We start from the raw sequence: 15,703 nt of genomic DNA on the forward strand, positions 1-15,703 counted from the left end.
TACAGCTCTACTGTACTATTGTACTCCAAACTCTTTAGCTGCAGCTTTCCCTGCACCTGGACAGCCTTTACCACACAGCATTTATGACCCACATGAGGGTCTTCCGCTACACTCAAGCTCATCTGAAATGGACTGATGCAAAGAGGAAGAGTGTACTGTGGTCTGACGAGACCACATTTCTAATTGTTTTTGGCAATCATGGACGTCGTGTCCTCTGGTCTAAACAGGAAAAGGACCATCCGGATTGTTATTAGCGCAAAGTTCAAAAGCCAGCATCTGTAATGGTATGGGGGTGTGTTAGTGCCCATGGCATGGGTAACATGCACATACAGTATGTGAAGGCACCATAAATGTAGAAAGGTACTACAGGTTTTGGAACAGAGACGTCCCTGCTTATCTTAGCACGACAATGCCAACCAAGCCACATTCTATATGTGTTACGACAGTGTGGCTTCGTAGTAAAAGAGTGCAAGTACTAGACTGATCTGACCTGTCTCCCATTGAAAATGTGTGGCGCATTATGAAGCGCAAAATACAACAATGGAGACCCCGGACTCTTGAGCAACTGAAGTTGTACATCAAGCAAGAATTGGAAAGAATTCCAACTACAAAGCATCGACAATGTGTCCTCAGTTCCCAAACATGTCCTGAGTGTTGTCAAAAGGGAATGTGATGTAACACAGTGGTAAAAATGCCCTTGTAACAGCTTTTTGGAATGTGTTGCAGGCAGAGTATATATTTTCCCAAAAAATTAATTTATCAGTTTGAACACTAAATATATTTGGTTCATAGTGTATTCCATTTACTATAGGTTGAAAAGGATTTGCACATCATTGTATTCCGTTTTTATTTACACTTTACAAAACGTCCCAACTTCATTGGAATTGGGGTTTACAATATATGCTAGCAGAGGGCAGTATTGCAGTAGTAAAGTTAAAATTTTGAATAAAGGCATATTTGTTTTTGTCTGTCACTTTTGTAAACAATTGCAAGGGAAAATACATAAATTGATTGATGATCTGAGTTTTTCTGCAATGACGTCATTCACATCGCTGTGGTTGCATCAGCCTCATAAAGAGTTTTACAATCTTAATTAGACACCGATTTTCAGTCTTCCTCCACTGGCCAGCTCCCCATCAGATGCCAAGCACTCCCTTCGACAACAAGGGCAGCATTCAAGAGGTGAAGATTTAAAGCTCTGCAAATATTGACTGCTCAATGGCTTTCATGGGCTAGGCCTGGGAGGGAATGACTCTAACCTCCACCTGTTTTCTCAGCAGCTTCACCACATCCAATAGAACACATGAGGGCAGTTTCCTTGGCGGAGATAAATGAGATTTAGGTCAGAAAAACAGCAGGGAGAGGGAGTGAAACAAGATTTAGATTCCCTGAGGAGACAGCGCACATATGAGACGTGGCTAGTTGGTCAACTCCCACCACTGCCTGAAGATTTGACTCTATTCACATAGAGCCATTAGTATTCTAATGCCAGTGGGAATATGTATGACTGCCTTTGAGAGAATGAGATGCACAGGCCTGAGCCAGAGAGGCAGGAGAAAAGACAATGAAGACAAGGAGAGACATTTATGTGTTTGGGACAGAGGGGAGCACAAACACATTAAGGGTGCTAAATAATGACATCTACCTCACTTAAGTCATCATGTCCCCATTATTCTTCTGATGCAGGAAAAGAGAGCCCACTCCGCTGTCATGTGTTTGGATTCTGATGGACTTTCCCAAAAGATCATTTTACTAAACATTGCAATACAAGTTAAATTGATTGTTTAAATTATATTATAATTCAAATATATAAACATCTCAATAAATTAGAATATAGTGTAAAAGTTCTATTACTTCAATAGAAAATGGTTCAATTGAAAATGGGAAACATATTTAGATTGAATAAACACTGAAAATACTTTCCTAAAGGTAATTTCCTATTTTCTATATTTAAAATAATGTTGGGTATTTCTTTTATAATATTTCAATTTCTTGAGGTTGGTAATTGTGGGCTGGGGTTAAATTATTCATTTAATATTTCACTGTGTGTAGTAAATTGATGTTTCACTTTTTTGATTGAACTACTAAAATTAAGTTTTGCACCTGTGTATTCAAAATAATTGAAAATTTGACAGTGGGTATTAGATACAATATCTAGCATCTTACTGCTTACTCTTAGCTACCTTTTTTTTTTTTTTTTTTTTTTTAAACAACTTGATGCTTTTAGATATTTTCACCACATTCAAATTGCAAACACTACAAGGCCCATGTAAAAATCGTCTTTCTTGTATCCACGGACACAATGCCTCCCCTCTACTTCAGAACAGTCTAGTGATCGTGTGTTGAATCTGGGTGACAGAGGCCCTGTAGGAGAGGGTGGGTGCCATCGCCACCCCCCCCGCCTCCCTCACAGTCCTCTTCGATAATCCCTAAGAGAAAGACTGGGCATTTAGGGTGAGATATGCTTAATCCAGGGTGGCCTTGCTAACAAAAGACTCTGCCACTTCCTCTGGCTTGGGAGCTTCCGCTGATTTGAGAGGCCTGGCGTGGGTGCAGTAAAAAACACACACCAATAGTGCATGTCTGCATCAATGGAGCAGACTACAGATGTACAGTTTAGACACACATAGACATGGAATGGTGGACAAAACAAGTTGGGTGTGATGGGAGAAACTAAACAACAAGCCCACACATCCAGGGGCGAATACAAATGAAAGACATACTGTAAAATATGTCTAAAGTATGTTGGCTGTGTACGTTCTGTTCCAGAGTTGAAATACAGTGTTCATTTTATGGAGGGATCCACCGAAGAAGATAAAAACGTCACGGCCTACTGCACTCGCATCTACAAAGAGAGAGGACCTGTCATTCATGGTTAAAGGTCCTTCTGATGGATGAGAGGAATGTGGTCATCATACAGTCCATCACATTAGGGCTTTGTTTGTATTTCTAAATGAGGAGACTACTTTCTGTGCAAAAAAAAAAAAAAAAAAAATGGCATCAAAAGGATTGATCCTGAACTTTTTACCTTCTGACATACCGCAAATTTCATTAATCTCACATTCACATTTGCTATTTTCACAGGAAAAACACACCCACTTGTAGTTAGAAATGTCATCACAGGGAGATACTTCACTTTTTCCGCTTTTTATTTCCCCAATTTAAAATAAACACACCATGGAATCATGTCATTGGCAGTTAAAGGTCAGTACAGACCTCATGCTTAGTGAGGCAATTATATCCCAGTCAGGTCCAAGACTCCAAGGCCTGCCATGCTGTGTCATGCAACATTATGAACTCACTACCAACCAGCTGAGCCGTCCGGGTCACTAATTCTGACAGGTCTACCACTGCACTAATGCTGACCGTCCTACGTAGCCTCCACCAAGACTAACTTTTCATGACAGTGCCAGGTGTATGTGTGTTCTCATGAAACTTGACACAGTCTTGTTGAGAATCCAATTCAAGAAGAAAAAGCCTCAGTGACGCACAGCACTAAATCATAAATGAAGAAAAAAAAAAAAGACTTGGGTTTTGGATAATGATTGGGGTTCAACTAAAGAAAACCAGTGTCCTGTGGAGTGATGGAAACGTGTGTATGTGCGAACCATACCTAATGTGGGATACCAAACCTGGGAAACTCACCAACATCAGCGTGGCAATCCTGGAGAATTAGCCTGTCCATCAGTCCTAACTCCTAAGGACACGGACTTCTTCTTACCAGGTTGCGTTTAAAGACGACACTATGGCAGTGAAGACCGACTTTCAACAGTATTCTTGGGTTTGATTGAAGGCAGACAGGTTCAAACGTGCAGGATTGTGAGCTGTACAATGCAGTGACTGAAACAAAAACAACATAAGTCCTCCAGTCCACTCCTTACATAACACAAACATTTCCTTAGTGCAGTTTTTACAGTATTTCATAGTGCTCATTGCTCAGAAATGACCAGAAAAGACAGTTTAATTGCAATATACAGCTCTTTATTTGGTTAACATAGCTGTCAATATTAAAAGAAAAGCACAGACATCTATGGACATAAATACAGAGGGCTGACGTTCAAAAAACGCTATCGAAATGTGGTTTGTCATGAGAATGAGGTTTTGGGATGTAAAGGTAGTAATTAAAAAGATACTTTTAACTGTAAAAGAAATTCAAAAGATAGTTGGCTCCTCCAGCAGCAATAAGTGGAAATGCTCGAAAAGCGGTGTGGATGCACGCATCTCGTTCCAACATTATTCAAGCATACAGTATCAAAAGTATATTTAAGGGACTGATCACTGCGAGGTCACACATTTAATATACAGTATATAATAAAGACATACAGTAACTGATGAGTGAGGGCTAGAGATGAAGGGCTATATGGATAGGATTCCATGAGTGGCAATTCCATTGCTTGAAGAGATCAGCACAGTGAGATTACTGACAGAGGCAGCAGAAAGCTCAGTCACAGAGACAGACCCAAAACCCACATTTCCACTAAACAGTACAGTGCAGTTCAGTTTGCAACTCATTTGGTTCGGTTGATTTTACTACACCAACCAGAAGAGGGCTCAAACAATTCAGGACTGTCTACTTTGCTTATTGCAGAAGGAATTGAAACACAAAGTGAAAACAAACTGTAGCCGTCCCTATAATGCGGTGCTGATGCTAAATAGAGCAAAGTTTGAAGGACCATTTTAAAATAGAAAACAATGATGTCCATTGTAAATATTGCATTGTAAATATACGCCATGCATACCAAATTAAGTGATGGAAAGTGGGTACATCAGTTGTCTAAAAATCTGCAGCCCTTAGTGCATGTGTGAGCAGGTGCATTGAGCTGATGGAGTGACTTTCATAAGGCTCCAATATCTTAAAGTTGTTTTCTTCATTTGACTGAAAGCCTGGAGTCTCAGGCACCACTCCATTGATGCACATTGTGCCACACTGTGGTTTCCTGTCTTTTAAACTGTTTTAGAACATACACTACTCCAAAAAAGTTGAGGATATTCAGCTTTCGGCCGCAATTTCATGATGAACCTAAAATGGACTATAATCTTTACAGGTGAAAACTTGATGCGATCTCTAAATTTATGAATACACAGGACATGTCCAACTCTTCAATGGTTCAGTAAATTGTGCGCAATATGCTGTTCTCGATCTTGGAGTTAAAAGCAGATCCTTGGCTCTACATCCCCAACTTACTGTGAGTAGTCTAAGTCCTTGGTGGAATAAAAAATGTATTGTTGATTGCATTTTCTGACATCTGAAATCAATGAATAAAAAAAGTAAAGATGAATCAAAAAGACAATTACTCAAGATAAATCCATCCATCAATTTTCTGAGCCGCTTATCCTCACAAGGGTTCAAGATAAATCAAAGAGGAAAATTATTTTAAATGCCCATCCTGATAGCTAATATTAGCTATGATAATAAAGTCAGTCGTTGCATTAGAAATGCAAATAAGAGTGACGTATCATCAGTAAGCAACAAATCAATGGATTCAATGTCAACCATGACACGGTAAACAGAACAATGGAAAACATCCAGCATCTTCATTTTAATGGCATCTGTGTGTTTACTAGAAGACGATCTCTGTTGCATAAAAATGTTCCATTCCCATTGTTGCATTGAAGTAATGATGCTCAATTGACCAAATCATTACTAGTGCACTACTGTGGTTGGCAACTATGGCAGGCTGCTTAAAGAAGATTTAAAAAATAAAAATAAAAAATGGTACGGTATAAATTATTCACAAAACTTTACAATGGAAATGCAAGAAAATTATCTGTTCTGTACTGTACTGAACCTCTATTGTACTGCTTTGTTGAAATGAGGTTTAAGTGACAGACTGTCGCTGGAAGGTGAATTTTCAAAGCTTCAGGTTGTGTGATTCTTCAGGGTTAGGCTCGGTACAGCAAGATCCTTTCAGCACAGTTCTGGCCAACCAAGCTAGCGTATTCTTTCACCTCCGTCTCATCACTGGAACCTTTCTGCTTGCGGCAATAGACTGTGTAGGGCATGATGGTCCGTCTGTGTAGCACTAGAACTCTGCCCACGTCTTTCAAGACCCAAGCATCTCCTGGAAACAAAAACACACAAATGCACACGTAAGCACACACAAGAACAAAATGTAGTGTAACACAATAAACTAACCTCAGTTTCCCTCCCTCTGACTTACCTCTGAGTGACTTGGCAAAGTTGCTTCATTATTCCGAGAAGCAGTTGGAGGAGCAGAAAGCAATTTAGCTCCAGACAACACTAACTACACTCTGCCCTAAACCTGAAGTCATGGCAGTGCATGAGCGGGCTGGTTAGCTTGCCTTGTTTATGTGGCCTTGCTCTGTGCTGGCTTGCCAAGCTCAGCATCTCATTAGGTCTTGTGTCATACACTGCCAGCATCTATTAGGCCTGTGAAAACACTGTTAATCTCAAAAGTGCATGCTAAGCTAAGAGCAGGCCTCTGGAGAGGTGGTTGGAAAAAGGCTGAAAAATGATGACCTTCTCTTTGATATTAAAATCCCCACCTCCTGGAGAGAAAGGCTGTGCCAAAGTACCTACAGCCGGCGCCAGTAAAAAGAGTAAGAGGTAGCACACAGCAGGGAAAAGAAGTAACTATGCATACAACGCATACTGTAATATGCAGAGGGTGTGTATTGACCCCTGTTTAAAATGCTCAAATATCAGGCTCACTTTAAATTCACTTTGCCAAAAATACGCAAACCAACATAACTGGAGTTTTTTTTCCTCCAAGACATTTGAATCTTTCAAATAAGATTTAATGAATCAATGTTTCTTTTATTAGCTTTGCTATGAAAGTCCTGAATTTACCTTTGCTCAAAAATAGACTTTTTGAAGCAAAACTTTAAATTAAAAACAAATCAGCAGTTTATATCATCGTGCCAGTGGCAGACGAGGACACAAAAAGGAATGACCACAAAATTAATTTAAGTAGCTCCTGATGACAAAAATATAATACTGTATTTAAAAATTCAAATCGTCAATGAATGCAACAGCTATAACATCAGCTTGCCTCCTTGAGTTAATTATCAGTAACAAAACACTAACTTACAAGTTACACTTGCGGTGTCTTTTTAGTGATTATTTTATGTGAACATTACACAGACCTTAATGGTGTGTAGTCGCACACATCTTTAAGATAGTCTATTAACCTCCACTTTAATACAGACCAGAGTTCGTAGTGGAGCTAGAAGGCCCTTCGCCTCCTTTCACTCGCAGAAATCCAAACATCCGCTGTGAACATAACTTCCTTTCGCGTCTACTCTCTCTCTGTCCCCTTATTCATGCACCATCTTCAGTTTGATGAACTCCAGACCGCCTTTTCTCTCTATCTCCCGGACATACTTTGAAATACTTCTTTGAGGTCACAGCTCTTAAGCATCCAGGTTCAAGGGTCCGGGGGAAGAGGAGTGGTGAGGATCGATCCGGGAGTCATAGGGTCAGGGTTGGAGCTCGGGGCCTTGACACCTTGCAACACTCCTCGCTCTTTTTATCCATCTCAAACTTTTAAAACATGCTCAACACACCGGATGCAGGTCAAAGGCACACCATTGGCTGTTTCTTTGGACATGAGCACTTCCTTTAAACTCCTGTTGCAAATCCAAACGCGATTTGGGTATGAAAGGAAAAAGGCCAACGTGTGGGTGTAGCATGGATAGGGTCTTTGACTGAATGAGCAGGGTTCAAGACCTCATGTCAGTAAGCTTCCTTTCAGCTGTACGTGCTGCGGAGGATCCCAGATGAAACCTTCCAGGAGTGCATGAGGGCATGGCAGAGAAGGCTGGGAAAGTGTGTTAGAGGGGGGGATTTCTCCAGAGGAGAAAACTTGTAGTTGGTAGTTTGGATTTGAAATATACAGTCCCCTCCAAAAGTATTGGAACGGCAAGGTCAATTCCTTTGTTTTTGTTGTTTCACATAAGACATTTGGGTTTCAGATCAAAAGATGAATATGAGACAGACGTTCAGAATTTCAGCTTTTATTTCAAGGTTTTTACATCTAGAAGTGTTAAACAACTCAGGACAGAGCACCTTTTGTTTGAACCTTTTCAATCGCGCAAAAGTATTGGAACGTGACTGATGGGTGTTTCTAGTTGCTCAGGTGATGCCTTTTAGATTGATTGCTTAAACATTAGATAGTGCTTGTTTTTGGCTTTGTGTTTCACCTGTGAAAAGTGCATTTGCTGTTAAGCAAACATGAAGACGAGAGGTGTCTATGGAAGAAAAGTGAACCATTTTGAAGCTGAGAGAAGAGGAAAAACCGATTATAACTATTGCACAAACATTGGGCATAGCCAAAATAACATTTTGGAATTTCCTGAAAAAGAAAGAATCTACTGGTGTACTGAGCAACAGACATCGAGCAGGTCGGCCAGGGTTATCTTCAGCAACTGACGACAGAAACATTGTGAGACCTGTGAAGAAACACCCAAAGACAACACTCAGTGACATCACTGCCAACCTCCACAGGGCAGGGGTGAAGGTATCACAATCCACTGTTCGAAGAAGACTTTGAGAGAAGAAATATACAGGCCGTACCACAAGATCCAAAACACTTATCAGCAAAAAGAATCGTAAGGCTAGACTCGATTTTGCAAATAACTACAGAGCCACACAAGTTTTGGAACAAAGATTTATGGACTGATCAGAATCAGAATCATCTTTATTTGCCAAGTATGTCCAAAACACACAAGGAATTTGTCTCCGGTAGTTGGAGCCGCTCTAGTACAACAGACAGTCAATTTACAGAACACTTTGGAGACAGAGACATTGACAAAAAACAATTGTGCAAAAAGATGCAGAGTCCTCTAGCACTTAGAGCAGTTCGAATGACTAATATTGCAATAGACCGGTGCAATGACCATTGTGCAAGGGGCGCTGAGACTTCAAGGAGTGTATGCGGTTTAAAGTGACGAGTAGTGCGATAATCTGGGACAATGTTGGTTGTGCAAATGTTACAGATACTCCTCAATCAGTGTGCAAATGGAACAGATGCTACTCTGGCATGAGTGGCCAGTATATGCAAATAGACCAAGATTAAGCTCTACCAAAGTGATGGAAAGGCCAGAAGTATGGAGAAAGAACGGATCTGCTCATGATCCAAAACACACAAGCTCATCTGTGAAGCATGGTGGAGGTAATGTCATGGCTTGGGCTTGAATGGTTACTTCTGGAACGGGCTCACTAGTCTTTATTGATGATGTAAACTCATGATGGCAGCAGAAGAATTAATTCTGAAGTCTACAAACCGTTTTGTCTGGCAATTTACAGAAAAATGCATCGAAACTATAATTGGGAGTAGCAACATCATGCAACAAGACAATGACCCAAAACACACTTCCAACACAACAAAGGACTTTATCAGGGGGTAAAAGTGGAAGGTCTTAGACTGGCCAGTCAATCACCGGACCTTAAACAAACAGAGCATGCATTTTACCTCCTGAAGAGGAGACTGAAGGGAGAAACCCCCAAAAACAAACGAGAACTGAAAGAGGCTGCAGTCAAGGCCTGGAAAAGCATTTCAAATGAAGAATGCAACAGTCTGGTGAAGTCAATGGCTCCTAGGCTTGATGCAGTTATTGCAAGTAAGGGTTACACCACCAAATATTAAATGTTATTTAAGTTAATTTAATGTCTGTTCCAAAACTTCTGCTCACTTGAAAAGTGGGTGGCTTCAAACAAAACGGCCTCTGTCCTTATTTGTTTAACACATCTAGATGTACATACCATGACATAAAAGCTGAAATTCTGAACTTTTGTCTCATATTCATCTTTTGATCTGAAACCCAAATGTCTTCAGTATACAACAAAAACAAAGGAATCGACTTTGCCGTTCCAATACATTTGTAGGGGACTGTACCTTTTGGGACACCAGTCCTAGAACTTTTCTTACACAATATCAGACGTGTATGTCTCAAAGCAATCTCGCTTGATGTTGGGGGTGAATCGACCACCTGCTGTGAAGACTATTAACTTCAACAACAACAAAATTCAGGAGCTACAAGAAAAGCGATTGTGTTGAAAATTTCAAGTCAAAATTTGTGTATGTCACACATTTGGTCAGTGCACATTAGTTTAAGGGGTTGACTCCTTCACGGAAACATTTTTTGCTGTGTTTATTCAGCAGAATGGACAATGACCCTGGCTTTTTTCAGTCTCAAATAAACATTGATAGTGAATGTGTGAGATAGTTCATATGTGTTGTACAGAATGAGTAAATATTATGCATACACTCTTGAGAGGCCACATTGAGGGCACTTAAATTTGATCCACATGGGTCGGCTTTGGATGGTTATTTAAACAGATAAGCTCGCTGTACACTTTCCTTTTTATTTTATTTTATTATTTTATTAACACAGCTCTTCAGGTACCCCATACCATTCAAATCCGTGAGGCTTGGACTTGGGAATTGGTTGGAATTAAAAAGCTTTTTGCCTCAAATTCAGTGACTAAATGACATGTCTAAAAAAATTACGTCCAGAACATATGCCTAAATTGTGTGCTATTGTGTCATTATGACACATGGAAGGCCATTTTGGTCGCACCACTGGGCGTATATTTCTGGAATAACAGTCTGAACCCTCCACACCAGCAGATGCCCAAGCCCACAAGTTTGGCAACAACACTGCTGCAGAGCTAAATATCCAGACGGCCAACACTGAAACATGTTGACAGTGAGTTTGTACAGTTAGGCCTGAAATAATGTCCATCTCCGGCCAAGATCAACAGTCCATGGAGGAATGGAGGCACCACAAACATAAACTTGTCATAGCATATATAAACTCTGACCATGACACATCATCAGTGTTTGTGCCTACTGATGGCAAGGTTATTTTGATGAAATGAAAATACCTAAGCTAACTATCTGGCCAACAAGTTATTCAAAGTAATGTTAATGGCAGTTGACTAATTGTTTAATGCATTTACTTCTTCAGAGGGTGCAGCTATGAAACTAAAAACGCATTCAAAGTACAACTCGCAACAGAAACCACGCAATTTCTTATTAGACAATGCATATACAAATGAGGCAACCGATGCCTAAAAATATAGCCATTGGACAGCCTAGGTTCTTAGCAGTGGAAAGAGTTGATTGTTTTAACTACCTCTCTAAATTGAAGGATTTCCAAGTATGACCTCACGATAAGAAAATATCAAGCTGTCGCTCACATATAATTTTTTTTTAACATTGTCCTCTACATACTTGTTAGTGTAGATTGACCTTCATAGCACCTCTCTCTCTTAGTATTGAGAATGGATCAGCCTCCCTCACTTTCTGTCCTCATTGCTGTGAACCTTTTTATATCCCATCTTTCCTTCCTCTACTTAGCTACTCTAATGCTGTGTCCCAATATCAGTACAGGGTTAATTGATGAGAAAAGACACGTCAAATGTTAACATGTGACCAGACGAGACTGTTGTGTTGCTATACCTTCATCAGGATTCGGGTTGAAACGAGCATATCGGGAATTCTCCAGGTGTGGAAGGCATTGCTCAATGGTTATCCAGACATTGGTTTCTGGGCAGAGTAGGTCTGAAGGTCGGTACTGTCCCTGTAAAATGAGGAAGGTAGGGAGCACGAGGATTAGAGATACATCTATAATGTACATTGGCTAAATTGTTGATACTTTTCTTTAAAGAAGGACATAACCACAATGGTCGTATAAATAATTGGAAACTAACAAAAGATATAATAAAAGTATTATTATATTAAACAAAATTAAACTCATGAAACTCACCTGGACAAAAAAAACCCAAAACTTTTTTTTGCACAACATTTCAATAACTGAAGGAAAAAGATTTTTGTAACTTTGTATTTTGTCCCACTTCTCATGAGCACACTGCTCCAGCTGTCTCAGGTTTGAAAGAGGTCTTCTTCAGGCTCCATGTTTCAGCTCCTTCCACAGATGTTCAATTGCATTTAGATCAGGGTTCAAAGAAGGCCACTTCCAAATAGTCCATTGTTTTGTTCTTATTCTAGAGTTTTTTTTAACTGTGTGCTTTGGGTCTTTATCCTGTTGGAGGACACATGACCAGCAACTGAGACATTGTTTGTAGACCATTTTGGGGGTTGCTCAAGCACCCCTAAATTGAATACCAGCACACCTAAAAAGAGATTATTTATTCATTTTATATGTATTTGCTTTTTAAACAAGCTAGAAAAGTGTATAACCAAACAGCAGCCCCCCTGGCCTCAAAAATGGCCACCCAGTGTTCCACCCAATTCCTCCCATCGCTCCCCGACTGGCCTTGCGCTACCTGCACGTACATATACATATATCACACACACGCGCGCACACACACACGCACGCACACACACACACACATTATATCAAATCGTCATATTCTTATTTAATTGACATCACAATCCAGCAGTTCGAGGGTGGGCCTTATTTCACATTTATCCTTTATTTAACCAGGTAAAAGCTTATTGAGTGATAAAATCTCTTTTTCAAGAGCCAAGAGGCAGCAGAAATTATACACTACATAACGCGACAACATTCATACAATAAATAAAAATACTGAAAACTAAACATAATAGTGATAATAAAAAGTATGGCATCTGATTCAAAAACAGTGACAAAGCCCAAAATCCATATATGGTGTTTTCTTTTCATTCATTCAAATTTGGCAGGCTTTAATCAATTTTTTGGGGTTTCTTTAGTGGGTGAATGACTCTATACCTATGTATGTTAAATATTTGTTTATGTGCAATTTTTGCGAACAGAGCCTGAGTCTGATTTATTTATATTTTTTTATTCATCTAAGATATATTTATTGTTCTACATTACAATGCCAATGTTCTTTAGAATTGAAAGTTAATTGTTCTTAAAAAGGATGTACTTGATTTATTATGCTCTATAATATCATTATATCAGTGGGGGAAAAAAGTGAAAAAAACGATACTATGGCTTATCGTGATCAGTCGACCGCGAAAGTAGTATTGGTAGATCGCATGACATCGCGTGACATTAAAAAAAAGACATCACTTAGGTCACGCACATGCGCAAACACCGGCGCTAAAAGATAACTGCAGATGTGCAAACAACGGCGCAAAGTGTGTCAAGACTAACAAGCTAGTCAGTGAGTTACCTCCAATTTTTATCTCTCGGCATTTTCTCTTAAACTTAAGAAAGGGTATAAAAATGAGTGGGGGAGCTGGACCAAGTAAGAAGACTAAAACTTACCACTTTCATACGGAATGGGATGAGGCGTATTTTTGCACGATGACATTTTCAAAATGCGTATGCCTCATCTGCCAGTCTACCATCGCATTACCAAAGAAGGGAAATGTGGAACGGCATTTTAGGACTGTGGATGGAAAATACGACACTGACTTCCTGCCAAAAAGTAAGCTGAGAAAGAGAAAGGTGAAGGAACTAAAATCCCAGTTGTCCGGACAGCAGTTACTTTTCACACAACATACTACAAAAGCGAAAGCTGCCACCGAGGCATCGTTCCGGGTGAGTCACGTCATCGTTAAGAACAAGAACTCCTTCCAAGAAGGAGAGATGGTAAAAGATGCCATCGTTGAAGCAGCTGACGCATTGTTCCGGGACTTTAAAAATAAGGCAGAAATATTATCTTTCATCAAAGCTCTCCAGCTGTCAAGAAGTACAGTTAAATGGCACGGTGAAGCCATGGCTGAGGATTTAACCCAGCAAATGTGGAAGGACATCGGAGATTGTGAGTGTTTCTCACTGCAGTTGGACGAATCTACGGACGTGAGTGACACAGCCCAGATGTGCATTTTCATTACATTCATGTGCTATCCTTTTCGGGAAGATGCTGAAGTTGATTCACTCGCATCAAAAATTGCAACACTGTTTCAGGAACTCTTCAGGAGTGGAAGATAAGATTTTGACACGACAAGCTGACATTGAGCTGAAGTCCAGAGCTCATGGACAGTTTTGGTACTTATTCACAGAGCTAAAGTACCCCAACATGAGGAAATGTGCTACCTTTTTGACTGCATTATTCGGCTCCACTTATTTATGTGAGTCAGCCTTTTCCCACATGAAGATCATGAAGTCCAAGTACCGTTCCACCCTAACTGATGAACATTTGGAAGTGTGCTTGAGGCTGGCTGTCAGCAGCTACTGTCCAGACTATGCATCCCTGGCTGATTCACTTCAGTGCAAGTCATCGGAGTAAACTCAGGTAATGACAACAAATTAACATTGTTAATTATGTTGTGATGTGCAAGATTGGCTCATGCGGTGATGTATGGTACATCAACATACATTGGTGCTGAGCTGTGTCGGCGGCCCAGAATTTTAGCTCATTGGCAGCGCTCTGCACTCTCAAACCGGAGACATGGTCGCGGCCCCCACCCCCCAAAAAACAAGTAGCTCGCGGGAGGTTGGCTGCTTACAAAGTAGATCTTGGGACAAAAAGGTTTGGGCACCCCTGATCTATGTATTGTATAGTATTGTTAAAGTATTCATGAATGTCAATATCTGTTCAAGTGTTTTACATGTCATGCACTGCATTTCATGCAAAAGTCCCAAAAATATGTCCAAGGTCCATTTTAGGTATATATAGTAGTCACTATAAGGGGCTGGTTTACTCCAGAAAAAAAATGCATGTTCCTAATGTTTATGTAGAGTTGCTGTTGTATCAAAATGAATTATCTTAGTAGGGTTACAATATGCTTATTTTACGATTCCCATTCCTTCTTCTTTTGCTGTGGCACATTTAAATAACCATTATCTGAATGAATGGTTCAGTCACAGATGTTCCAAAAAAGTGTTATGGTTCTCTTTCATAAATGTGAGAATGAAATTGTACGGAGCCCCTAAAGGGACATGGGGGGGAATAAAAAATAAACTTGTTTCTCATTCTAACGAGAAACTCTCTCCTTCGAATGAGAAAGTTCCTCGTTACAATGAGAAAGTTCCTCGTTACAATGAGAAACGTCCTCGTTTGAATGAGACACTTTCTCATTCAAATGAGAACGTTTCTCATTCGACCTGTGAGTGGTACCTTATTTACCTGCTAGCGGTAGCTTCATGCGTTCGGGTAGCCGTACAGTAGCTTATTTACAACTTGCTTCCAGCGCATGTCAGCTGAGCGAATGGCAACAGAAGAGGACTTGCTCTCTTTCCTTAAAACAAGGAATATACCTGATAGTGTCATCGACCAACTAAAAGAAGATAAGGTGAGTATAAATGTAAATGTAACTTTCATCACACAAATATAGCAGTATAGGCTATAGAATAGCTGAGCCATATTTGCTAGTGTGTGTGTGTGTGTGTGTGTACGTGTGTGTGTATGTGTGTGTGTGTAAATAAGCTACCACTCACAGGTAGACGTTTCTAATTCAAATGAGAAACTCTCTCATTCGAACGAGAAAGTTTCTCATTTGAATGAGAAACAAGTTTCTTTTTTTTTTTTCCATGTTCCTTTAGGGGCTCTGTAAAATTGTGTTCAAATGTAGAAAAAAAGTGAAATTTATCTTGCCGAGCTGGGAGCTCAGCACCCCTAAACCTTTTATCTTAGAATCACCCCTAGACTGAGACCATACTTGCAATTGACAAACGGCGCACTACACACTATACGCAATGGCGAGCAACATGTTGGAATAAGAGGAGGAGGATGATTTCGACGTACAGGAGCACCCAATTGAACTTGGCATCGTCAAACCTTACATGTTTGAGCCGATAAGGAGGTCGGAACCTGACAGTAACGACGATGAGCAGCCAAGCA

The 15,703-nt window shown here is 40.1% G+C and overlaps 1 protein-coding gene across 7 annotated transcripts in view; it reads right to left on the reverse strand.

Annotated features, from left to right (window-relative positions):
- Window positions 1-3,959: 3,959 nt before the first annotated feature.
- LOC133485589 (arginyl-tRNA--protein transferase 1) overlaps window positions 3,960-15,703 on the reverse strand; it is a 62,354-nt gene continuing 50,610 nt past the window's right edge. For all 7 annotated transcript variants that reach the window (XM_061789528.1, XM_061789527.1, XM_061789533.1 and 4 more), the window contains 2 exons: window positions 11,427-11,547; window positions 3,960-6,062 (listed from right to left, as the gene is read on the reverse strand). In XM_061789528.1, coding sequence (XP_061645512.1) covers window positions 5,884-6,062; window positions 11,427-11,547 — 300 coding nt within the window. In that variant the 3' untranslated portion in view covers window positions 3,960-5,883. The remainder of the gene's footprint in view (window positions 6,063-11,426; window positions 11,548-15,703) is intronic.

Source organism: Phyllopteryx taeniolatus, chromosome 11, assembly GCF_024500385.1.
Source record: "Phyllopteryx taeniolatus isolate TA_2022b chromosome 11, UOR_Ptae_1.2, whole genome shotgun sequence".
Taxonomy (NCBI): Eukaryota; Metazoa; Chordata; class Actinopteri; order Syngnathiformes; family Syngnathidae; genus Phyllopteryx; species Phyllopteryx taeniolatus.